General features: G+C 48.1%; 1 protein-coding gene across 6 annotated transcripts in view; it reads right to left on the bottom strand.

The window, feature by feature from the left end:
• Positions 1–10,069: 10,069 nt before the first annotated feature.
• Positions 10,070–25,560, bottom strand: part of lmo7a (LIM domain 7a) — a 53,222-nt gene continuing 37,731 nt past the window's right edge. For 3 of the 6 annotated variants that reach the window (XM_079732373.1, XM_079732375.1, XM_079732376.1), the window contains 17 exons: positions 24,961–25,233; positions 23,932–24,043; positions 22,779–22,934; positions 21,611–21,801; positions 21,343–21,406; positions 21,026–21,082; positions 19,551–19,576; positions 18,648–18,755; positions 16,972–17,058; positions 15,992–16,464; positions 15,472–15,525; positions 15,104–15,162; positions 13,882–14,083; positions 13,345–13,683; positions 12,141–12,249; positions 11,304–11,406; positions 10,070–10,827 (listed from right to left, as the gene is read on the bottom strand). In XM_079732373.1, coding sequence (XP_079588499.1) covers positions 10,805–10,827; positions 11,304–11,406; positions 12,141–12,249; positions 13,345–13,683; positions 13,882–14,083; positions 15,104–15,162; positions 15,472–15,525; positions 15,992–16,464; positions 16,972–17,058; positions 18,648–18,755; positions 19,551–19,576; positions 21,026–21,082; positions 21,343–21,406; positions 21,611–21,801; positions 22,779–22,934; positions 23,932–24,043; positions 24,961–25,233 — 2,436 coding nt within the window. In that variant the 3' untranslated portion in view covers positions 10,070–10,804. The remainder of the gene's footprint in view (positions 10,828–11,303; positions 11,407–12,140; positions 12,250–13,344; positions 13,684–13,881; positions 14,084–15,103; positions 15,163–15,471; positions 15,526–15,991; positions 16,465–16,971; positions 17,059–18,647; positions 18,756–19,550; positions 19,577–21,025; positions 21,083–21,342; positions 21,407–21,610; positions 21,802–22,778; positions 22,935–23,931; positions 24,044–24,960; positions 25,234–25,560) is intronic. The other 3 variants (XM_079732374.1, XM_079732377.1, XM_079732378.1) reach the window with 3 other exon arrangements.

The raw sequence follows: 25,560 nt of genomic DNA, 5'->3' as shown, positions 1-25,560 counted from the left end.
CAAACTTTTATCACTTTCATTTAGCCTGTATTAAGAACCACTTCAGCAAACCGAAGCATGAATTGTAAATAAGGGATGATTTCTTTCCATTATTTTCCTAAGTTGGGTAAATGTGAAAGTGCTGGCCACAAGTGACCATAAATAACTCAGTGTTATGTTGGTATGCTGAGGTGTTGTGAGTCTTGTGTCTGTTCAGGTTTTGGACGAGGCCCAGGGAGGCTCATACAGCAATCTGTGTGATGGACAGCAGGGTCCACTCCCGGCAGGGAGACGGGCTCCTTGCTGCAATAACCTTCATAAATACCTGAATGCTGAAACAATCCAAAGGATTGCCAGTGTCACAGACAATTTATTTCACTGTTGTGTTATTGACGCTTTGGACTTGGCCAGTCGACTTCCTTAAACCGATCAGAGATTGTGTCTCTTGTATTATGACAGTTATAATACAAGAGACTCAGTGTTGAAGAGATTCAACACCGATTTTTATTCCACTCCAAGGCGATACCGCCAATGATTTCCTGAAAATTGCCTTTGACCTTTTTTTCATGTCTTCCCACCAGTGGCAGCGATAGGATGTTTGTGATTGGCTGTGTCTGATAGGTGGTTGTAGTCACAGCAACCTGGATTCATCACGGTTGGAAATCGTTTTTTATGGCTTGATTCAGGAAAACTCATACCCCCCAAACCCCCCGCTTTCTTGCTAGAAAGTCAAATGCCTCAAAATCAACATTATCCCAGCACTACTTGTAGAGCTGGAAGAGAGAGCTATTGATGTCAATACGCCTCAAAATCTTAGCTAAAGCTGGAGCAACAGAGTCACCTAATCCTGACATCTTAATCTTTTCAATTACCGTACAAATGATCTCTTGTTGAATATCTGTGTGACCTAGATCACAGAAGATTGTATGTGATATCAAATTAAAAAAACAGAACAGTAATATATACAACATGCACAAAATACATGCACAAAATAGTAGAGTACTGATGGTCTGCTTACGTGTTTCTCAGTTGATTCAGTGTGGTCTTCTACAGAGGTTGTGGAAAACCCTCACCTAGCCTCTCTGGGCGTCTCACATGGCTTTAGTCTTGATTGCTAAACAGAAATGTTGATGTTGAGCAATAAAGCTTTTCCTCCATTCTTAACTATTGTTAGTTTGTACAACGCAGAGGGTCTGGTAAGCACCGCAGATTGACTTGAGGGCTGTAGACATGACGGTAGATAAATGTGACATGGTGTCAGTGGTGGACACCTCAGCACGTCCGTCCCTCCCTACCCACCCCCGCTCTCACCTCGTTATTTAGGGACATCAGCTCAGGAAAGCATGAAATTGAATGTGGTTTTATGATGACCAAGAGCAATCACCTGCCGATTAGCTGGTTAACCAGCCAGAGATTCCATCTGCCCTTGCGGTGCATGTAGGACTCTGCATAGGAGCACTTAGCGGGTGTTTGAGTGATGAACACGCAATACAGGCTTTAAAAGACTCAACCAGACACATTCCTGTCAGAGCATGCTGGAGTGAGGAGTGCATGTGGTGGAGTCGTGTGTGTGGGTGTGGGTGCGCGCGTGACGTATGTGTGTATGTGTGTGTGTGTTTGTGTGTATGCGTGTGCGTGTGTGTGTTTGTATGTGTTTGTGTCTGTGTGTGTGTGTGTGTGTGTATGTGTGTGTGTATGTTTGTGTGTGTGTGTTTGTGTGTGTGTGTGTGTGTGTATGTGTGTATGTTTGTGTATGTGTGTGTGTGTGTGTATGTGTGTGTGTATGTTTGTGTGTGTGTGTGTGTGTGTGTGTGTGTGTGTGTGTGTGTGTAGGTCACTGATCTAAATAAAGAAGGCCCTGCGTATCGTCGAGGGTTAGAAGATGAAGAGAGCAGCTCTCTTAGGTCCGCCGGTCAGAGCGTAATTAAGAGGCAGGACGGAAGGAGTGAAAACAGGACAACATGACTAACCTTACCAAAGAAGCCCTGTGCTTTCTCTGGCTTGGTGGGCAGAGGGGCCACCGAGAGAGTAATGAGGTTGTTATTCTGAGTTGCTCGCAACACTGGTTGTGAACAACAAATTACTTTTTTAAAACATTTTATTCTGCACGGCCCAATAAGAGAAACACTATCAGAAATAGGATTTGCTATGCGGAATACCCTGGCAGTCTAAAACTTGTACTTAAATTAAAGGTTATTCCAAACGAACCAAACGCAATGATCCAATAAATCATAATATACACTAATATAACTCCTCTATTGGCCGATCTAATTGTGTTTGCCTGGGATTTGCAAGACTTTAGGTCCTGAGTTGAGTACCAGTTTTAAAAACGGTGCTCTGTTTGTTCCTAGGCTGCAGTGTACAATGAAAAATGATATCATGATTAATATTCACGTGGGCCACTGCAATCATGACCAAATGAAGAGCCGGGAACAGGAGTGTTTGTTGAATGTAATATGTGGCTACGGTGAAAGTTAAAAAATCGTCAACAGTGATAAACGAGAGGAGGAGGAAGAGAGGAGTGGAGTTAGAGGATTCCCTGGGGGGCTTCTGTTCCGGCTCCATCCTCCCGGGGACTCAGTCAAGTATGAGGAAATCAGCAGCTGGCGTTCCCCACTCCAAGTCCCCCAGGGGCTTCAGGGCCAAAACCCTTTCAGACGGTCATGTGCGCTAACGAATCAGCTAACATTTAACTTCAAACTAATTGAATGCACTCTGTCTCTCTGTGGGGGACAGGGGGACAGGGTTGCATATATTGCATTAAAAAAATAAAGGTTCTCCGATAACACGAGCACGAGGTCGTCTCAATACGGTGATACATTATATACCGACTATAGTGACAAGCTTATCTCAGAGACTAATGCTAATGTGTGAGCCTCGGCTCTAATCAGCATCCCCCCCCCCCCCCGCTCAAGACAGATAGACAAGCATGGAGGCAAGGACGAGCACAATGACCCGACCAAACAGGCTGTCGCTGGGCTTCCTCTGGCTAAACACCTGGCCCCGGCCAGAGACCCCTTCCTGCAGCCTGAGACCTCATATAGTCCTGTGGGCTGGAGACATGACGCCCCGTGATGATGTAACCGATGGTGGGGAGGCCTGCTCTGATGCTGGCCAAGTACCTCGAAAGCTTCAACCCGAGGTTACCACCACAGGACTTAAACCAGGGTCCTCGTTTCCTAGCAGCAGCGCCAGTGGCTCAGCCCTCCCGACATCCAATTCCTTGTCAATTGGGCGCTTAACTAGCACCGTCACGTTTTCTTATTTTCTCCTTTCTTCAGTGTAGCTGGAGCCCATTACACACTGGTACAAGGTCACACCTCTGTGAGACATGGAGTTGCTATAAGGGTCTGCACCTTGTGACAGGGAGAGCTTCTGGTCCAGGTCAAGATCAGAAGCCGCTTACAAGTGTGAAGATTAACTTTACGAACAAAAAAAGCTTCTTCCCTTCTTGGTTACAAGGAAAGGATGGACTGAGGCTTCTGGACTGGGTTGAATAACTAGGGTTAGTTACTCCAAGAAGTGTTTGAGCTCAGCCATGAGAAAGTCAAGAAATAAATGGGGGAATGGTTCTCTCTTTTCTTATGGTTCTCTCTTTTCCTGAAAAAAGATATATCCAAGTAACGCCTTCTGTTCAGTTGCACCTTTTGGAACATCAAGGAAAAGTCCATGCTTGTGGATGTGAGATCCACTCGATGTCAGGCCCCTGATCGGACACAAGGACAATTTGTTACATTGACCAACATTTGTAGACACTCTGAAATCACACTGTCTGCCACTACACAGAAACTGAACCCTCTCCTCCTCCTCTATGTTCCTCTCGGTCAAATAATGCAGCTGAAATAGAACGCGCACAGCGGGGTATGTCCAATGTCCTTCCCGTAAGCACTTATCGAGTTCAACTCCAATCCTTTGTGTGTGAGTAGCTCATCGACATGGCGATAGAGAAAAGGGGGCCCATGTCAATATATTGACAATGGTCTGGCCGCCTCACTGCAAGACGGAAGAGGCTTAGAGTTTACGCAATGTGGATTTTTGAAAAGCTATTCACTGTACGGTAATTACCAGCCTGCAATGCAGATAATGAGGTCGCATGGGCGGCTCATAAGACTCCAAGTGACAGTGTTTATTTTTCGAGTGGCGCTTTCCACATAATGTGATCGCTGGTCAGTGCCGTGGCGCCATGAAATTGCCATTTGGAAGTATCGCTTCCAGAGCTGGAGAGATCATGTGGTGGACTGGGCCAGGTCATGGGCTGCACTAATTATGTCCCTTATTAAATGAGACGCATATCTGATCTAATCTACATGGGTCGATTTGTATCCCCTTTCTAGTTGTTCACCAAGTCATAAGTACCAAGATTAAAGGATTCTGTGTGATATTGCTGACATATAACTTACATGCAGTCTAAGGACAACACATCAAATTAGATTTATTTTAGTAAAAACAACACGACACCACCATAGGACCAAATATTGAGTTTTGTAATGCACGGGGGACCGACCTCTGATGTATTTAATGGGCATGTTTATGATTAACACGAAAAGGCAAGCATATGGTCTCAAAACGAGTGATAAGCGTGTGTAAAGTAAGCATTAACTCAATCCCGGGGGGTAAATTACAGATAGTTGATCCGGACAGAAAGCCATTTGAATGGCTTTTTGTTGCGTTTAAATTCAGTCAACTGACAACAGATATGGATGGATTTTTAAAAAAAATGTTTTTCTGACCCTCCAGTCATCTTATTCTGATCTTGTTTACCAGGTGATGGGGAAAAGAGGCCAATGGTTCAATGGCTTTTTTTTACCAGGACGCTGATGTCCTGGTACACAGGAACCAATAGATTACAGCGCTAGGAAGTGGGGACAACATTGTCCATCATAATAGAAGATGGTCTCTCATTGGTGATGTGAGATTGAGATATTTTATATCTAAACTGAAATCGTAACTTCGTCTCCCCTTTACTAAGAAACAAGTACACTTTAGAGCAAAATAAATGAATGCGAGTTTAGTCGACTGACGACAGATACGGATGGATTTTTGAAATGGTGTTCTGACCATCGGGTCATCTTATTCTGTTGTTGTTTGCACAGTGATGGAAATAACAGCATGCCACCCCCCCCCATGGAAAGGTTGGTTCGAGCTGATAAAATAAATCCTGTAAATCCCAACAGCTTGCTATTCTCTGCTACTTGTCTTCTGGGGACAGGAAACAGGGCCAACTCCATGAATTAGTGTGTTTGTGTTGAGCAAACAGAAAGATTACATTGTGCTACATTTAATTCAGATTGTAATTGGATCTGGATAGGCTTAAATATCATACATGAGCGTCGTCCAGACCTTTGAAGCTTGGTGGTGTTAGATCAGACCTCTTTCAGCAGTCGGTCTAGACAGCACGTTGAGCCGCCCCGGATCCCTGGTCATGATGTAGTGGACACAGCCGATCTGTTCTGTTTCTCTCACCGGCCGGATTACTCTGAAGGAGTCAAACCAAACAGGTGGATAATGGACATCTAAGGACAGGTGCTCTTTGAAATCAGCAAGCGGCCCACTTCTGTCTGTGATTCTGTTACAGACTTTCAGAGCTGTGAAAGAATCCCAGAGGGGTGTTAAATATACAAAATGAACAAAATCAAAATAAATCCATCAAACCAAATATCCATACATGCAATTCAATTAATCTGTGTAATGACACCACATTCACGCAACAACTTTATTTGCGTAATGTAATTATGCAATAATGTTAGACGTCAGTGGAAATGCCATCAATCACAACTAGGTTAGAGCCTCACAAAGGGGGGGAGCGGCGAGAGCCGGACTCCTGCATTGCCAATTCTCTCTCAATCTCAGTAAATAAGTGGCCTCCATGCACATTCAGAAACGCTCTCCAAATGCCAAAGATAATTCTCCATTGTCAGCCTTTCCCTGCTGCACAAGGGCACAGCTGAACAAACATATGCAGACCACACACACACACACAAACACACAGATGCACAGACACACACACACACACACACACAGATGCACACAGACATGGACACACACATACACACAAACACAGATGCACAGACGCGCACACACACGCACGCACGCACACACACACACACACACACACACACACACACACACACACACACACACACACACACACACACACACAACCTTACTAAAGCCCCCCCCCAAACTAGATTGACCTTGGTGCATTGCTAGGACGTTGGGTCTGGGTGAGGCATAGTGAGGGGCCGGGCGGGTTGGACCGGCAGCCAGATGTTGACAATGTGAATGAAGTTCCACGGCAGCAGGCGCCGATCAATATTAGCATTCAAATGGCTCTTTATTTATGCGTCTGTGGCCTGGGATGACACCAACGGCTCGCCTCCCGAGTAAGAGGGAAAATAATAAAGCGATTCAAGGAAGCCATCAATACGGCTCATATTCCTGCATGTCAGCGCTGCTCACGGTCGCGTGCTGGGCGGCGGCGGCGGTGGGGGGATGAAAGCGCGGGTGAGAGATTGCAGTCTGGGGCGTGGCTGGCAGAGGGCACGGGGTAGTAGGCTGCCAGGTATATAAAAAAAAAAGAGTTTGATCTTTAATTTCCCCGGCTCGGTAACAGACGTCCAAAATGATTCTGCCGATGTTAAATGTGAGGCAGATAAAGTACGTGTCACGCTGCCTTTTAAGTCTCCCTCAGATAAAATTCTAATTAACTCCGGGCCTGATTGACGAGAGACGGCGGGCGGCGGTAATGTCAGGGACCTGTGATGTGGCTGCGAACGCCTTGATCGACTAACTCAAATGGGTAAGGGCCCGGGACTTTGAGTCCGCGGAGGTGTATACTACCCCGGCAACGCCGGCCAGATGTACCGGCAAAGCTGCCTTTAAACAAAGGGGAAATGTCTGACTGTTGAACGCAATGACAGAATTACAAAATGTTGATACGTCCAGCTGTATTACAAACAAACGCACCTGGGACGTACATCTAACAGAGATAGATATATCAAACAGAGATGGCTGGGGCCCGTGGTGGATAAGGAGACTCCAGAGTGTGAGCAGGTTCAAGTCAGGCGGATCACTAGCTTTAGAATGTGAGATGAGTCCGGTCTTTTAACACAGAGGGTAATGAAGAAATCCAATCTCAGGAGCGTATCAGTGCTCTCCCTCCATCCGTTCTCACTCGAATTAACAGAGAATCAGTATTCCAGCTCGTGTCTGTCCATAATGCCGAAACACCCCCCGGTCTGGACGCATGCTTCCGTATCAGCCCAGGAATAATAACAAGCAGGGCTCCCCAGCTGAGATTGCTCAGTCTTGCTAGTCTTTTTCTTCCAGGAGTGCTGTCTTTTCTAGGTTTACTGTTTTATTCAGGCCCCGCCCCCAAATAATTGTACGAGGCTGGTCATGTCTAATGCTCTTCAGTAACCGCTCTATTCTCTGAGTTATACAAAAACAGAGCAGGTTCAGAAAGAGCCGGAAGGCACGTGGGTTGAGTTGAGTTGCAACGGGCCTTACTTTTCCTTTTTACTTTTTTTGCTGGGAGAGATAAAAAGATCAAGCGTTACATGTTCCCTTTAATCTCGCAGCGCCTCTGCACCGGGTAAATGATTTAGTTGAATTTCACGCCGTTCAGTTAACAAGCTAGATGAATTCAACTGAAAACGATCCCCGCTTTCTCTTCTCCTCATGCGGCCATGAGGTTCCTGCACAAAATGAAAAACAAACAAAATAAACATATGAACACGATTGTTCCGCTGCACCAAATTCTAATTCGAGTGTGTTGGAGGAAAAATACAATAACCCAAATAATAACCAATAATTGTGTTGTGTTTGTTTGCCATACAATTTCAACGGTGAGGTGACCTAATATTATATCTTTGATGCAACGAATTAATTTGAAATATGATCGATTGATTTAATTGGTCAATTATTTGAATAATAGCAAAATAGCAAACAGGGCGGGGTCTCCTCCAGGATATACTTTTCCCTGTGTTGCTTTCAGTTTAAAAATGAATGCAACATTGGGGAAATTCCTCCAGGGAGAACTCACAAACCCTACAAAAGAATAAGCCATGCCGCGGCAATTAACGATGCCCCCAGGTAACAGAGGGAGACAGGGCTCGTTCTCGCCACAAGCACGTGCTTAATTTATTTCAAAAGACGCCCCCCGAGTCGTGGTGCGCGGATGCTGCACTCCTCCATGGCAACAGGTCGGACGGAGACGGCGTCTTCAATGACATGACTAATTATAGAATCAATTCAGTGAGCAGGTGGATCAGTGTCTGATGGTTTACGAAGCGTGAAAAGTACTCCTGTAGGCAGCGGAGGGGCGCAGCTGTAGCCGCTCACACACCGCATGGGCAGCAGGACAGGGGCCTACTCAGAGAGCACGACAGCATGAAGGAAACCTTCACTGGATTGTTTTTCCCGGGAAGATCCACACCACATAACGCTAGTTCACAAGATGTAGTCTCGGCTACAAGAAATGTTGATTTCTTGTTAATATAACCACACAACCTGTGAATTTAAAAGCATCTATTGCAGGTAGAACGCCTTCATCCTTTGCTTGGCTTTCAATGTGTCGTTGAAAAGGACAGATTGTAATTGTGAGTGGACTATGGGAGATGACTGCTGTCATGTTGCCGTCTGAGGAGACTTCTGAGATCAGAGTGCCCCCTTCTGGCCCTTGGAAACGTGGCCCATGATACCAACCCTTGTAATATAAGGTAATAAACGAAAGGCCATGTTGTGCATGATGAGATGAGGTCGTGATGCTGCACAGCTATGATGACTATAAGCAGGGTGCGATTTGTGAAAAAACCAGAGGGGGGGATCATTTTGAGAAACATTTTAAAATGTTTAAAAATGAAGACGGACCCTGTGTATTTTGGTTGTTAATTATTACGATGTGATGGTGAAAATACTTTGGGTGGGGGGGATAATTTTTATCCCCACCGAGGATAAAAATAATTCAGCAGAGGGTAGGACGTGTAAACCAGAGGGGGGGATAATCCCCACCATCCCCACCGGCAAATCGCACCCTGACTATAAGGCAGGAAACAGACAATATCAGCTAAATAAACTATTAATAGGCCTACTTTGGTCTGAACTGTAACTCTTTTCTCAGGGCTCAATCTCTTCAATGCTGTGCTCAGAGAAAAACAGCCTTCTTATGAGCATCAAACTGACCAGTGGCAAGGAGAAACTAGGCAATAAAGAGGGGATGTTCACCATGGCCTGTGTTTGGAGAAACACTGATTCAATCGCGCTGCAAAACCTCCTGGATTCGCATCTATAAAAAGAGATGCGAGTCTTCGAGACAGCTGTCCACGGGGAGTATTATATTTACATGATTTCATGTCAGGGAGATGGGAGGCCTATTTACGTTATTCAATGTCAAAAGATGGTGTTACATTATTGAACAGGATTTTTTCTTTCTTTACAGGATTTGATGTAAATCCTATTTACATCATTTTGTGTCACGATAAACATTATTTATCTGACAAGCTGTTAAATAGAATGCTTCAAGAGATTGGGTTTTTATTTTGGAAATCCGGACCATGCCTCTCCAATGCATTTGGGAGCAATGGAAAATATCATCCCCAATTTACATATGAATGATGATTTCTTGTTTATGCGGGTATCATTTCACTAAGCAGCGGGAGTGACAATATATTGAGCATATATTGATATCAAAGGGTAATTACAAATAAATCAATACGTAATGCATGCACTCTGAATATAATATGAATGGCAAAGTGGCTTTTGAGAAAATAAAACAGGTAAGTCCTCTGAACCATGTGCCAAAGCTCATTTAAATTCATTTCATTGACACCATTGCACCACGTACAGACAGGGAGAGACTGAGAGAGGGAGAGGGAGAGAGAGAAGGAGAGAGAGAGAGAGAGTGGAAGACAATATTATAATAAAGAATAATTATCTCTGATTTGTGTGGGTGTGCAAAGAAAGAGAGGAAATGTGGAAATGTCTGTCCATGACAGAGGCGATAAGCGTGTAACTCAGCAATGCAAAAGGTTATGTTAGGCAGATACGATAAATTATCATGAAATAAATAATGTGGATGAAGTGAGACAAGTTCAGTATTTGGCCATTTATTTACATAATTTTTTTACCGAAGTAAGCTTGCCTCACATCCATTTCAACATAATACACAACATATTTTTCTTCTGCAAAAATCGCTTGAATCTCTTAATCTCTCGGTTCAAACCCCTGATAAGTGCTCGTCAATGCAGCCTCCAACACATCTTTTAAATAGACATCTCAAATTATTTCCTTAAGCATTAATCCCCCGACACGAAATGAAAGGCACAACAACATAAATGAATACCACGGAATGACAGTTAGCGCTAATGGTAGCAGTGATCTCAGTGCGGAGAACGCCTAGAGATGAGATCGGCGAGACTCACCCCCCCCCACCCCCCAGCAATTCCATAACAAAAAACTTGGTGACTCGTCCGTGTCACATCTGCATTATTTAAAACCTATACGATGCCGGGGCTGTGTCTCTGTGCTAAAAACTCACTGCTGCATGCAAATCCCTTATGCTTTTGTACAAATATGAAATACCTAACACGATATATACGGACATAAGCCTGGCTCCTCTACACCACACCCCCTCTCTCACGCTCAAGCAGAAAATGAATAAACATAGAGTACACCGCTAAATGAGGAACCCGTCGACGGTTTCATCAAACGACACGCTTCATAGACAGCGGTGTCCACCCCCGGCCGCCACAGCTGCTGCCGCTGCCCTGCTCATGGGTTGTGGTCAAAAGTAGTCTCTTCATCAATCTGGTGGAGCGCAGCCGATTCACATGGAGGTTGGCTGGCCTGCTGCGGGAACACAGAGATATCACTGTTACGGTGAAATCATTGTTACATTTCGCTTTAATACGGTCAGCTGTTTTCCCGGAACAATTTCTATGCACACTTTCGTCATTTAACTGTAAGTGGCTTCTCTCCAGGTGACTAAGACACATGCATTTTATGAGCAGGGAGAGGGTAGGGAGTGTAGCTCAAGTATGCATGTAGGTAGGCTGCACACTTTGGGAATCAAACATCCTTTATTCCACAAGCTGTTATATTAGAAGTCTTCAAAAGCTTAATATTCCTGTTGAAAATCTACAGGTAGACTGCAAACAATTGGAAATAAACCTTATGTATATCGCCTGAATACAACGCAAATGAGATGCATGCCATTAACGGGCAGGTAGGTGTTAGGGCATCTTGCGCCAGGAGGACTCACACACTGGGAATCCAACGCGCCCGCTCCTTTTGGCTGGCGGTCAGGTCTGCTCTGGGCTACTCACCTTTGAATCGCTGGTAGCAGGTGTTGCAGTAGAGATGCTTGTTGCGTATTCGCACCTCGGCCCCCGCTTCCGATCCTCCGAGGTCGGACTTGCAGTCCATGCACTGAGGAGGGATCAGGGAGAGAGGGCAGGATTAGAGCGAGAGACACAGAGGGACAGGAAGAGAGAGAGAGAGAGAGAGAGAGAGAGAGAGAGAGAGAGAGAGAGGGAGAGAGAGTCAGTGTCTGGCGACTCCACAGGTGGACGGCGAGAGAGAGAAGAGGTGGAAGAGAAGAGGGGGCCGAGGGACGGCCCCAGGGTCCTCTGGCCGACGCAGCCGGGGAGGAGAGCGGAGACGTGGCTGACAGGTAGGATGTCTAATCAATCGTGTCGGGGGGAGAGGGTGGGGGCAACAGGTCAGTCCCAAACCGACAGACAAACAAACAAACACAGGAGTCTCAGGATGGAGCCGCAACCGGAGGGAAGTGAAGCGTTAGGGAAAGCGATGGAAAACGTGGGGTGAGGATTAGTCTGGCTCGCAGATTGATCGGTTTTGGATTGATGTTTTTGTGGTGTTTTGTGTGTGGGTAGCTTCCACAGTGAACCACGACTCCCTGTTGTTTGGGCCGCTGAGGAGAAAGGACAGGTACGGTACCCTTTTACCACCGGTTAGTAGGGCGTGCAAAATCAAAGGCTGCTGCGTCATCCAGACAGAGGGGGGGGTTAGCTTATGCGGACGCCCATCGCCCCCTTATGCGGACGCCCATCCCCCCCCCCCCCCCCACAGATGATCCGTGTAGCACAGTCCCCAGGTAGCCACGGTAACCCAGGGGAGGAATGGGGTCTTGAGGGGCTCACCTTAAAGCAGCTCAAATGATAACAGAGCCCCAGAGACTCGATGATCATGGCCGCTCCCTTCCCCAGCGGGCTGTCACAGAACGTACAGATTTTCTTGCCACTCACTGACCTGGTGTGCAGAGTGTATGGACATCCGTGATTGATGGAGGGTTAAAGCACAAATGTACACACACACATACATGGACACACGCACACATGTGCTTGCACGAGCACACACACATATTTGTGCATGCGCACACATACATGTGGACACGCGGAGGCATGCACACAAACATAGACACAAAAACACACACATGTACACACTTGCGCACACACACACACACACAATTCTGTGTAGGAATCGATTCCCCCAGCAGGGAATGAAACATTAGTCACTCTAAAGCAACAAGGAAAGTCTTGAATCAACAAGGCACGTCGATCCAGGGACCTTTCCTTCTCATGTAGATGTGGGATTATGCATGAACACAGGTTTCAGTTTTCACAAACAATCACACACTGACGCATACGGACACACAAAAAAAGCGCCAAACACACACATACATCCATGTATGATCCGTGGGTTTAAAGTAGATGGTGAAGCATGGAATAAAACAAAATGAAAAAAGGGTTATAAAGTTATAAAATGGAAATCTTCCCGGCTGTGAGGTAATGTCATACGTATATGTTCCTGCTACCTCTGGAAAGAGATGACGTGGCATCCCACCCAGGGTCCCAATTGGTTTCCTAAAATAGCAGCATATGTGGCAGGTTCGTCACTCATCGATGTTCATTGGTGGCCTCGCAAATCTAGCCTGAATCTCATGAGCATAGCTCCGGTTTTACCGCGAGATATTATCGTACAACCACTCTGACACGTCAGCTTGGCTCCGAACAGTCAGCCAGCCAATCAGCGAACTCCAGCAATTGACGTAGTTGACGACCAACCCCCTATCTACAATGGATTCATTCATGTGATATTCACGCTGCTTTGGAATTAGCTTTGTTTGAACGGAGACCTCAATGTCTTACGTCAACAGTAGCGGTAACGTAAGCTTTATCGTGTTTTCTTTGGCAAACACGCCCCTTGGGATCCCACTGGCTTCAGCCTAGTCCAAGGGGCTTCCAGGTAAGGAAGGCCCCCCGACCAACACTGCCGACGCCAGACCCCCTAGGCCCCATGAGCAGAGGGCCCAGGGTCCGAGGGCTGATGAACCCGGGACGTTACCTGCTGCGCTGCTGCCGGCCCAACGGGTCGGACGTGGGCTCCGGCGAGGTGGTGGGCGACGGGGAAGGCGACTGCTGCCGCCATGACGACGAGGGGGGCGCGGCCCCGCCTCGCAGTGAGCTCGTGGAGGAGGAGGCGGGCAGGCCGGAGACCGAGCCGGGGCGCGCGGGGTAGCCCCCGCCGTAGTACGTGCCCCCGCCCACGACGCCGCCCGCTCCGCCACTGCCGTAGATGGCCGACTGCGGGCGGGTGGAGCTGGGAATGGAGGAGGTGCTACCCGGTGTCCATGACGACCGCCAGGAGCTGCGGGGCGTGTCCAGGTTGTCCAGGGATTCCCCTCTGGGAAAAAAAAGAAGAAAAAGAGACGTGGGCAATACAATTATTTTACGAAATGACTCCCATTCAACAGAAGATACGGCCCTCAGGGATGTCTAAGAGGGGTTCGGGGGGGGTTGTCTCATGTGTTAACCCGATGTGTGTCCCCTGACGCCTGCGGCAAGGTGGAAGGCGAGTGCCCTTCCAGCGAGCCGTGGGTACCTGCGCATGGGCACGTCGACGGGCTCCTTGCTGGGGGCGATGGAGGTGGACTGCTGGCGGATCCAGCTCCTGTCGGTGAGCAGCTGGGTCTTCTTCTTCATCTCCTGCAGGATCTGCTGGCGCTCCAGGTCCGCCTGGGACTGGAGCTGCTGCTGGCTGCGCCGCTGGGGCCGGTCCGCCGCAACCGAGCCACTGGCCGCTGCTGCTCACACACACACACATACGCACACACAGACACAGAGGCACACACACACAGCAATGAAGAGGACAGAGAGGGAGAGAGAGAGGGTGTCAAGCCAATTCAATATTATTTGTATAGGGCCTAATCACAGTTGCAGGCTGCAAGGGCTTCCCAAGCCCACATTATACCACACCCAGAGAGAGAGAGAGAGTGAGAGAGAGAGAGAGAGAGAGAGGGAGAGAGAGAGAGGGAGAGAGAGAGAAAGAGAGAGAGATTTTAAGAGCAAGAGGAAAATAAATATTCTGTTCAATGAAAGTAAAGATGGATGGATTTTTTTGGCAACAACAGGAATCTTGGATTGTCGGAGTAATCAACCACAAGAAAAGGTTGAATTGATTCATACGGTGGCTACATTTAAAAACACTAAACGATTGTAGACAACGATCATTCTAACATCTCATGCAGAAAAATGCAAACACAATCCAAGGGGACAAAAAGGGGGAACAAAATGGAAATCAATAGTATGCTGCATTTCATTCTCCGCTTGAGTGTATGATGGGATAAATCGACGGAGCGGATACCGATGGAAATCAACGTTCCCACAACGACGGAAAGGCAACGATCGGCCCGATCAGACGACAATGATGAGAACACGGCGAGGATCGATTGGACTGGAGAGGGGGGTGGAGGAGGCGCAGCGGGGTCGGCGGGGGGCTTCGACTGAACCACCTCTCCGCGGCTCTCTGTAACTCAAAGTGCTCAGGATCCGCTCCATCTCCCGCGCCTCCAGCCGTTGGTTGCCAGAGTAACTGTAGCGCTCCCGCCCCGACCGCTCCTCAGGCGCCCGGTAGGCCGAGCCCCCCTGTGGCCAGTAGTGACCTAGTGTGCATACAACCCAGCGGCGTACCGCTCTTAAAATACACACACTGGCCTGTGTATGGCAACAGCTTGAGGTGAAGGGAAGGGAAAACGGCTCATATCTATATTTCATGCTTTTCTTCACACCTGGTCAGCTGACCCCCCCAAGCCAAGCGTACTGACCTCGCCTCTCTGTGAATCCCACATCATCCAGAGCCTCAGGCGTCGACTTGGACTTCTCCCTGTTCATCAAGAAGGGGGAAATCATTTCAAAACTAAAAATCAATTCAACGTCTTCAAGTATGAACGAGTGAACTTAAATGAACTGGGGTTTATGTCGCAACATCATTGATAATTTATACAATTGATCGTGTTCAATCAGCTTGCGAGTCAAACAGGTATTCGATTTTGAATGCGAGATCACTGTTTTTTTTTTTACTACATTAACAGCTTGACATGTTGCATGGGCGAGGTCACACAGAAACAGCCTATATCCATGCGAGTCTCGGCCACGCGTACACACTGTTCCATACACACGACGCGGTACCAACCTGTCTGAGTAAGCTAGGGTGTGAGACTGGGAACTACGGAAGCCAGAGGGTTTCCTGTCCCGTTAGCGACAGGTAGGGCGGGATAGGTTAGTGACGGGGTAGGGAGGGAGAGGTGGGGACAGAAGCGTTACAGCACAGAGAAGGACAGAGGCACACAGGAAGCATATTAGTGGTGGTTGTTATGAGACAGGGGCAACAGGGCAGGTCACATTGGGGTATATGAGGTTAGCACTGAGTATAGCTTGTGCAGGCATGAAGGGCAGCTGAAATGTTCACAAAGTAGGCCCCTATGTGTGTGTGTGTGTGTGTGTGTGTGTGTGAGAGGGTATGTGTGTGTGTCTGTGTGTGTGTGCGTGTGTGTGTGTGTGTGAGAGGGTATGTGTGTGTGTCTGTGTGTGTGCATGTGTGTGCGTGTTTATGCGTGCGTGTGTGTGCGTGTTTGTGTGTGCGTGTGTGCTATTTTTGCTTGTATTTCTTAGGGAGAGGACAGAGGGACGTGACAGTTTGCATTGTTGCTGACCATTGCTGCTGCTTATCGAGGGCACGCCTCCTCTCCTCCTCTTGCCGCTCCTCATCTCTCCTCCTCTGTAACCTCAGGTCCTCCTCCATCCTCCTCTTCCTCTCCTCCTCCGCAGCCCTCCTCACCCTCTCCTCCTCCTCGGCCCTCCGCTTCCTCTCCTCCTCCGCCCTCTTCTTCAACTCCTCCGTCCTCTTCATCCTCTCCTCCTCCCTCCTCTCCTCCTCCTCCCTCCTCTCCTTCTCCTCGGCCTCCCGGCGCCGCTGCAGCAGCTCTCTCCTCTCCCGCTCCTCCTTGAAGCGCCTGAGCTCCAGCTCCTCCTCCTCCTCCTGCCTGCGTCTCTGCTCTGCCTGCCTCTGCTGTTCCTGCTCCTCCTTCCTTCTCCTCATCTCCTCTTCCTCCTCCTGGGCCTCCCAGGCCGGGGAGTGGTGGGTGGTGGAGGAGAGGGGAGCGGTGTCCACCTCCAGGCTCTGGGCCTGTGGGGGAGGAGAAGGAAGTGGGCCAGGAGCCAACCGCGCCTTTAAAGCAGAGCACTTGACTCACATTCATGCATGCACACACGCACGTCCGCGTGGCAACAAGTAGCTCATTAAGGACGCATCTACACCTACACTGCCCGGAAAAGCTGAGGACAGATGCAGTTATTCTATTGGCTGCCCTACCTACCGGTCGTCGTGGGCGGTCATGGTGAATGATGACGCCGAATGCTAATCGGACAGTCCCTTTGCTAATCCCATCATCTTGAGAACATATAATGTTTCAGTGGAATTGATCGGTGCCACGAAAGGTACAATTTTTTATCTTGGCTTGAACATGACCATGTTCATCCAACCAAGCAGAAAATAAACCCAAGACATTTCGGATTTTTTTATTGATGAAAAAGTTCTTAATCCTTGAAATGCTTCAGGTCTCCCAGGGGATTTCAGTCTCAGTCCTGGTGTTTTGAAGGGTCTACTTGTATTGATTCAGAGTTCCTGGCTCACCTTCTGTGTCTGCCTGCTGTCGTAAGCCTCCTCCTGGTCCTTGCGCCATATCTCTTGCATTTTCTCCTGGTCGCGCTTGTATTTCTCCTGGAAACACGAGCACAGGGACGCCGCTCACACCATGTTTTACACACACACACACACACACACACACACACACACACACACACACACACACACACACACACACACAAACACACAAACACTCACACCAGTTCACATTTTCTCACACACACACACTCGCACACACCAGATCACGTTTTCTCACACACACACACACACACACACACCAGTACACAGTTTCTCACACACACACACACACACACACGAGCGCGTGCGCGCCTTCGCCACGCCGTACACAAGATCACAGTACCCAGCGCATGTTTTAGACCTCATTCCCAAGCAAGAGAATTGCTTGGGCACACACACATCAATACACACGTTCCCTCCCACTCTCTCTCCACGGACTACTGTCTTCCACTGAACACCTTTCCCTGTGACCCACGATGCAGAAGACAGCAGCTGGCCTATTTATACTTGTTGTCATTCCCTAGCCGGCGCTCCTGTTAAGGTCTGTCGGAAGACTTGCCGGCGGCGCCTTCCCCTGGCTAGGCTCTTAGGAGGCTGAAGTAGGCCGTCAGATTGATAGGGAATAGCACTGCAAGGATCAGCGAGCGAGAGGGTTTTTTCCTCGCAGTGGATGCCATCATGACACCTTTCATCTCACGGCCAAGGGATAGAACGAATAGTCGTTCCACCCGTGTTTTTGGCAGGGACGTGCTGCGGAATTGGTGTGAGAAAACCGTGGCTGTGTACTCCTACCTTGTACCTTCTTGGGTGTGTCTTGAATTTATTGTTCAATTTTCTTTTTAAATAAAGCGCTTTCTAAATTAAAAGGTGAGACAGAAATGAAGTCAACATTGACATCATCATCATGATCATCAGCCCCATCATAGGATTAATCATAGGCTGTGTGCTCTCTCCGCTCCTCTTCTCCCTCTACACCTGCAGCTGCACCCCTATCCTCTCTTCTGTCAAACTGAACCAGGAAGCCAGGTGAGCACCTGGCTTCCTGGTGCAGCCGGAACAACGCAGGGCTAAACGCTCTGACAACCGTAGAGATGTTAGAAGACATCCGGAGGAGCCTAGCCCCAACCAACCCCCTCCCTCATCATGTGTGACTCCCTAATCCACACTGTGGAGTCATTTGCATTCCTGAGGACAATCATCCCACAGGACTTCATCCTGGGGAACATCCCCCCCGCCCCACCCTGTCACACATCAAACACACACACACACACACGCACACAAACACACACTCACACACACACACACACACAGTGTGTACATGCCTCGTCCGCATGTCATAGCCTCTAACCCTCTCATTGCATGTAAGCCCTTTACAGCATACATAATTGATGGCTCTTAAATAACTTACGACGTAAATATTGTCAAATAAATTGCTATTTTGCCAATATCTTGTTGCTTTATGTATTCTATTCAGCGACCTCACCAAGTCAATATTCTTTTACGTGCAAACATACTTGAATAAATAAATACTCAGTACATTTCTGATTCTCATCATCCTTATTATGATCATCATCATAATTAGTATTACCAATATCTAAGCTAAAATGAAGTTGTTATCACAGCCACCCGAAATGACGCCTGCTGACCTGTAGGAGGCGATCCTGCTCCTTCTGCCACTTCTCCTGCCTGCGGCGCTCCTCCTCAGGGTCCCAGGACCAGCGGCTGGCCGAGGGGGTGAGGGCGGGCACAGGGATCTGATGACAGAGGGGAGGAGGAGGGCCATAATGTAACACACACGCCACATGAAGGAGCTCTAGAGACTCACATCTCTAGGTCTCATCCAGAGCCAGGCGCCCGCGGCCAGGTCAGAAAAACAAGTATTCTGAAAAGTTCTGCCGCTTACTGCTTCCTACTGTGGACTTTAAAAAAGAGGTGAGGGAATAAGTGGGTATAGACACACTGAAGGAACGTCTCTCACTCTCCCATTGTAGTTCTGACTTGACCGAGACATGACTGCTAAAGAGCGGTGATGTAACATTTGATCCCAGTTGATGTGTGGCTCTAGTGATGGTGAGTTCTGCTCTGGGCTAGGATTACCTCCAGTATAGCCTCCATGAGGGAAAGAGAGCGAAAGAGAGGGAGAGGGGGAGAGAGAGAGAGAGAGAGAGAGAGAGAGAGACACACACACACACACACACACACACACACACACACACAGTGGGAGTAGAGAGTAGGAGAGACAGGGAGATAAAGAGATAGAGATATAAATAGAGACAGAAAGACAGATAGAGAAAGACAGAAGGTGGAAGGTGGAAGAACAGGAGGCCCTAGCTATCCTATAGCTAGGATGATACCTGACGACAAGCACTCTGAGAGTTGTGTGTGTGTGTGTGCTCCTGACAACAGCAGGATGATTGAGCAATCAAAGGGCTTGAGTGCAACAGTGATGCTGTCTCCGCAGAAGGACCACCTTTCAGAGAGCCGCCGGTGAACGGGGAGGGAGAGAAAGAGAAACTAAATATGTTTTTGTGATTTTCGACAATACTCACATCCAATATCGCCGTCTCTGATCCTCCTGGAAAAAGTAAACAAGTGTCATTGAGATTCCTCTCGTATGCACGTCGTAAATATTATGGAGAGTATTAAAACATAAAATGTGTTGACTTGACAACCAGGAAAGTGATAAGCTGACCTCTGGAAAACCCTAATCAGCCAAATGGAAATGATTGAACTTTAACGGGAATAGACCGGAGATAATACAATGGGACTCACGCAAACAGACACAGTAAAACGTTGAGACTTTCCACACAAAGATTCCATACATTGGTTGCATGCAAGCCAGTGCTACACGTCGCTAGAAGATTTGCACACATTCCATGCAGAGAGGAACTGGCTGTATGTAACAGCAATGCATTGAAGGCCATGCACAGCAAAGGGGAAAAGTGTGTCCGTGAACAATGTATAAATCACACACATATACAGTATATACATATATATTACACACACACACACGCACAGAACCAGACCGAATGATGCGAGCCTGGTGTTCGTGTAGTGTGCCAGGCATGATGTGTACAGCCAAGGGAGCTTTGAAAGAAAAATAGAGAAATTGCTTCTTTCTTTTTGCCTCTGATAGTGTTACGTAATACTCTCTTTCTTCTTTCTCATAATTCTTTCTGATTGAGATTTCCTCGCATATTTCTCTCCGGGCCAAATTGATTTTGAGAGAAAGAAAAATCCTTGGTGTGGATTTGTTTAGAGAGTTAACAATTACCTGTCTATAAGAAGTGATGGTCACAGCGGAAAGGTAACAAGCTCCAGGTTAAATATACAATCACTTATATAATAACTTCACGGTTGAAGGAATTTGTCTTATTTTTTTTGCTAACTTGAACCTGTCATCGGCCATTGGCGACTCTCACTAAGGAGAGGTGAGCTCAGCTCCATGTTTACCACAGGAGTGTTAGCTCCTCAGTGCTAAACGGGTGTGGGGGGGGGAAGCGAACCACCTCTGGGAGACCAGATCCTAGCTTCGCTCCCCCGGCTGCAACAACAATCACGCCAGGGAACCCGGGCCTGTGCCTGGCGGGCAGGTGGGCATACAGGGATAGAAAGGTGGGGGGTGGAATAGAGGCCACTGCACACTGTGCCCTGTGCGTTTACCACAGAGGTAGACCAGAGGGCTGACCCTACTGCACCCTGAGCTACCTGGGGGGTGGGGGGGGGGGTATGATACAAGTTATGCTCCCGCTATGAGTCCAGGCTGAAAAAGACATCAAATGAATAGAAGAGAAACAAAGACAGAATAAAGACGTGGCGAGGGAGTCGACGCCACCATACGCGCTTCCATTACTTGATCAAATTGATAGAAAACACATGCATATGGGCATACATGTACAAGTATATTTAAGATGTAGGCCACAATGAGTGGTCGAGGGGGAAGCACATAGAGAGCCCAGCCACCGCATGACAAACAACACCACATCACACCACCCGTCACCCTGCTAGCCTCGGCAAAGTTTACCTTGTTCAAAAAACTCTGACCTCCGTTTTAAGTTTTTCAAAGACATGGGTTCTGACTCTACATGAGAGAAGGGGGGAACAGTGAGGCACAGGGGATTAGAACAGAACGCCTCGCAGGCCTGTCGATCAGCTTGTGATGTGTGTGTGTTTTAAGTGTACTCTAAGTGTACTACGCATTTTTGTAACGCTTAATGTCTTGATGAATATCTCTCATAGGAGACTCCTACACTTAACATACCTATTAGCACTTAGCACTAACAAATCAATATATATTTTCTCTGTTTATTAATAAAGTTAATCAAAAATCAAAAATCATACCTTTATTTCTCATGGTTACCGCCTCTTGATGGACACCCCCGTTGAGTCCGTTTGTTGCCACATTCTGCAGAAAAATAATATCAAATACTTTATTTATATAACACACTTCTATATGGTATTATGTAAGTGTGGGCATTAACAACGACCAACAACGGCCGAGGGGTTCTGAGCATCATCCAATCTGGCAACCTTCATTACTTCAGTTACAACGGCTTGATAACGCACAATGAACCCCCGGTCGTGTGGCGTGATGGGGGGGGTCACTCACGATGATGGAGTGGAAGGGCGCCGCGTTGATCCCCAGGCCGTCGGGGGATTTGCGTGAGGTGAAATCCAAACTGGTGTTGGTGGGGCTTGTGTTGCTGCCACCCCCACCTACAAGCACCGAATGGTCTGAACTGGTGAGATTGATGGTCTTATGGTTCTGAAAAGGTGCTGCCGGTCGGTCTGTGTCCCAGTCTGTCCACGCGGACAATACCGCAAAAACAGCAAAAAAGAAACGGGATGTGTTTATGTTTTGACACAAAGTCGGACACTGGGTATTCACTTTATGCGCGTGAGAGTCATAGGATAGAGTTTGAGTGTGAGAAATGGGATTATCTTAAAAGTGGTGACTAGAGAGAGATGGAGAAAACACCTGGGAATGAGAGTGGAAGTGTGCTGCTATGGGAGAACAGTGGGAATGAGAGAGAAACCGTCTCAGGGTAGCCCAGCGACCCTGAAAACCAAAGTGTTGCAAACAGGCTCCCTGCTCCCTGATAGCCAGCCTGGGCGATTCCTAATTAGCATCATCGTTATCGATCCACCTGTATTCTCGTGGTTCGACAAAATCTTGCTGGCAATGTCAAGGGTTCAGGGTAGCCTGTTGTGCTAACACATCACTATGAACAGCAAGTAAGCAGTGAACTACATCTCTAGGCTCTTGCCCTCAAAATACCACACTGAAGAGGAATGCTGACAAGAAACAACAGGACCGAACGGAGGACAAAGAGGAGCAGAGAAGAACAGTTAGTAATAAAGTCTCCCCCTGTCAGTCCCTCCTAACACACCCAGAGAGACCGGTAAACTGTCATAAGATCATTCATGGGTGGTTACCCAGCAGTTTACGGACCACTTTAGAGTGTCAACAGCGTTTAGCAGCCCAGCCACCGTAAGCCACCCTGTCACTTGGGGAATGCAACCTTCAAAGTGGTTAAACTGTTATTTCCCTCACTCTCTCTCTGCCTGATGCCACCTCGCTCGCTCTCTTGTACTCAGGCATGCACTCACTCATTCACTCATGCACTCACTCTCACACACACACACACACACACACGCACACACACACACACACACACAGACACACTCACTCACACTCACACACAAGCACACATATTAACACACACTCGGACACACACCCCCACTCATACCCTCCTACACACGCGAGGTGGACTCACTGTTGCCGCCCCGACGGCGTACATCCATGGTCAGACTGCCCTGCTGCAGAGCGTCCTCCATGCTGGCCCCCCACTCTGCATAGCTCATGTCTGCCACTCTGTGGCCACTCACGCTCAGAATCTCATCCCCAGCCCGCAGCATCTCCGCCGGGCTGCCTGCACGGGACGCCACACGGAGCACACTCAGAAACCACTCACACGCTGCCAGGGAACAGTTCATACGGTCGCTCTTACAGGTCCGGCTGCCGATGAACCGTCTCCGCGCTGACTGTTCATGTTACCAACGGTACTAGATGAACCACACTATACTGTGAACGGGCCGTCTTCACCTGGTGGCCATCTTGGTAAAAAATGTCCGCTAGTTGGGTGAGGAGGGCCTAGGCGTACCGTTAACAGCATCGTGAACCTCATGTGAGGAAGGCACTCATAACTGCAGCCTCGTCACTCTCACTACCACAGCGATTCATACGACTGCAGTGGATTTCACACGTTTTCCTTTCCCCTCCATTAGTCATTTAAGTGTAGGCATAAGTGGACAACGTCCCCATAGTGAGAACACTGTCACTCAGACGTCCATCTCGATGCTAGGCAACATGAGAAAAAAAAGACGGCAACACTCTCGTTCTATTTCCATTCCATGCAGCGCTCCGCAGCCATTTTGCGTGGGTTCTGGATAGCGAGAGAGAGAGAAGTTTATACACAGCACAACTGACCCACTTAGACGCTGGCCTACATAGGCATGGTGCACCCGCTGCAAAGACTGCAGAAGGGGGGTGGGCTTTGTGAGGGGGCGTTGGGGGTGTCATCTGAGAACCGAACGAAGGACCAAAACCACAGAACAGAGGAACTGGTGGCTGACTACTCGACCGCACTGAACACGGGGGAGTCTTTAGCACCGTGTGTACACGTGAACACTTCATTGGACCCTGTCGTGGGTTACAGAGTAGAGCTGCACCACTGTAGGGATTCACTTTGGGGGGGGGGGAAAGGTCACTTCATGGTTAATGATCAGAAAATTGTCCCTGGTTGCTGGGATGAATCAGAATCTCAGAAAGTGCTTTTCTCGCTTCACGGCTAAAAGCAGTTTTGTCGGTAATGACTTGTCGTGGGTTTCAGAGGAAGAGGAGGAGGAGGAGAAGGAGGAAGATGTTACCTGACTGGATGGACTTGACGCGGGTCCCTGAGGCGCTCCAGTCGGCATGGAAACCAAAGTCTCGGCTGCTGTTTGGCTTCTGGTTGAGACTGATCCTCATGTCAGAGAAGTCCTCCAGGAAAAACACACACACACACACACACACACACACACACACACACACACACACACACACACACACACACACACACACACACACACACACAGAAACAGCAGTTGAAGGTTGTGTGTGTTGGTTGTTAGTGTCTTCGTGTGTGTGTGTGTTTGTGGAGGCATGCTTTGTCTGTTTTCAAGGCCCACTCCAGATCCTTTTGTTCCTGTGAATGAATGATTTATTGGTGCTGAATAAAAGTGAAGCCTGGCCGTATCTCTGTACTCTGTGGCATTATTCTCGATTAACTCAAGCTTTCACTCCAAGGCCACTGACACTCGCTTTCCCCCCTCGATGAATTTAAATGATGCTTTCCGATGCTTTCCGATGCTTCTTGATAACCCAGATATTGAAATGAGGCCATTGATAGAGACGGCGAATCAAAATCCCATGCATCAATTTCAGCAGCAGCAGATATTTGCCCGTGGCGGTCTGATCTTGACCTTGACCTAATAACACAGACGTACGGAACCACAGTACGTGTGTGTTTGAAGCGAGCGTTCAACATCAGAGTGGTGAACTAGCTCTTTGCAACAAGAGGTGTTATAATGTAGCCTTTGTTCCCAAGAACACAGAACCCTTTCCCAGCACTCCCTTTAACCAAACGATCCTCCCAAACACAACTGGCACTTGGAAAGAAAAATGGAAAAGACAAGCCTCATGCTGCAGAGCATTAACTACAAAGCAAAAGTAAATGGTTTTACGACTCCATTGATTGAGGTTAGCACTTCTCTGCAGTGCCGTACGGCGCTGTCGTAGGTATTATCTTAACAACAGCAACACGACACAGCCAGATAGTACACACTACTGAACATCGGAAAGGAAAAGTACCGCGTAAGGCAAGCCCGCTCCTCTGCCGTGTGTAGTAACTGAAGTACCTGGCTGGCATCACTGCCTAGAGCTGGGGTTTCACTCTTCACCCGGGGAGGCTCCTGCGACACACTCTGGCTGTTGGAGCTGAGGCCTTTTCCGACCGCCTCCTCTTCATTCGCTTCCTCCTCCCCCTCCTCCTCCTCCTCCTCCTCGTCCTCGCCGCTGGACTGAGACGGGGCCTCGTCCTCTGAGGTCATGTACTGCTGGTAGCGGCCTGGCACCGAGGACTTGGTGGGGACGTCTGCGTCGCCGTTGACGCGGCGTTGGGAGTCGACCGTCTGGGTCAGAGGAAGAGGAGGGTTGATTTAAGGAGGTTCAGAATGAGCGTCCCCCGAGAGAATGAACCCATCACTTGTCACAAAGAGGGAAGGAATAAGATGGCTTCATTGGGGCGGTTAGGGGAGAAGGGGGATCCCTGTCAATTGCTCTGATGAAATACATGGTTTAACTTTTGAATAGAAGTTTGTGATATGATGATTAACATCATCATATCTGTGCAATTGAAACCATCTATTGACTATTATCAGCAATAATGTGGACTAGTTACCATATTAGATACAGATACCATATTGAGATTCATCACCGCTGTAAAACCAGTGGGATTG

The sequence above is a fragment of the Pollachius pollachius genome, assembly GCF_949987615.1.
Source record: "Pollachius pollachius genome assembly, chromosome: 3".
In the NCBI taxonomy this organism is placed as follows: domain Eukaryota; kingdom Metazoa; phylum Chordata; class Actinopteri; order Gadiformes; family Gadidae; genus Pollachius; species Pollachius pollachius.
This window is presented reverse-complemented; position numbering and strand designations above follow the sequence as displayed.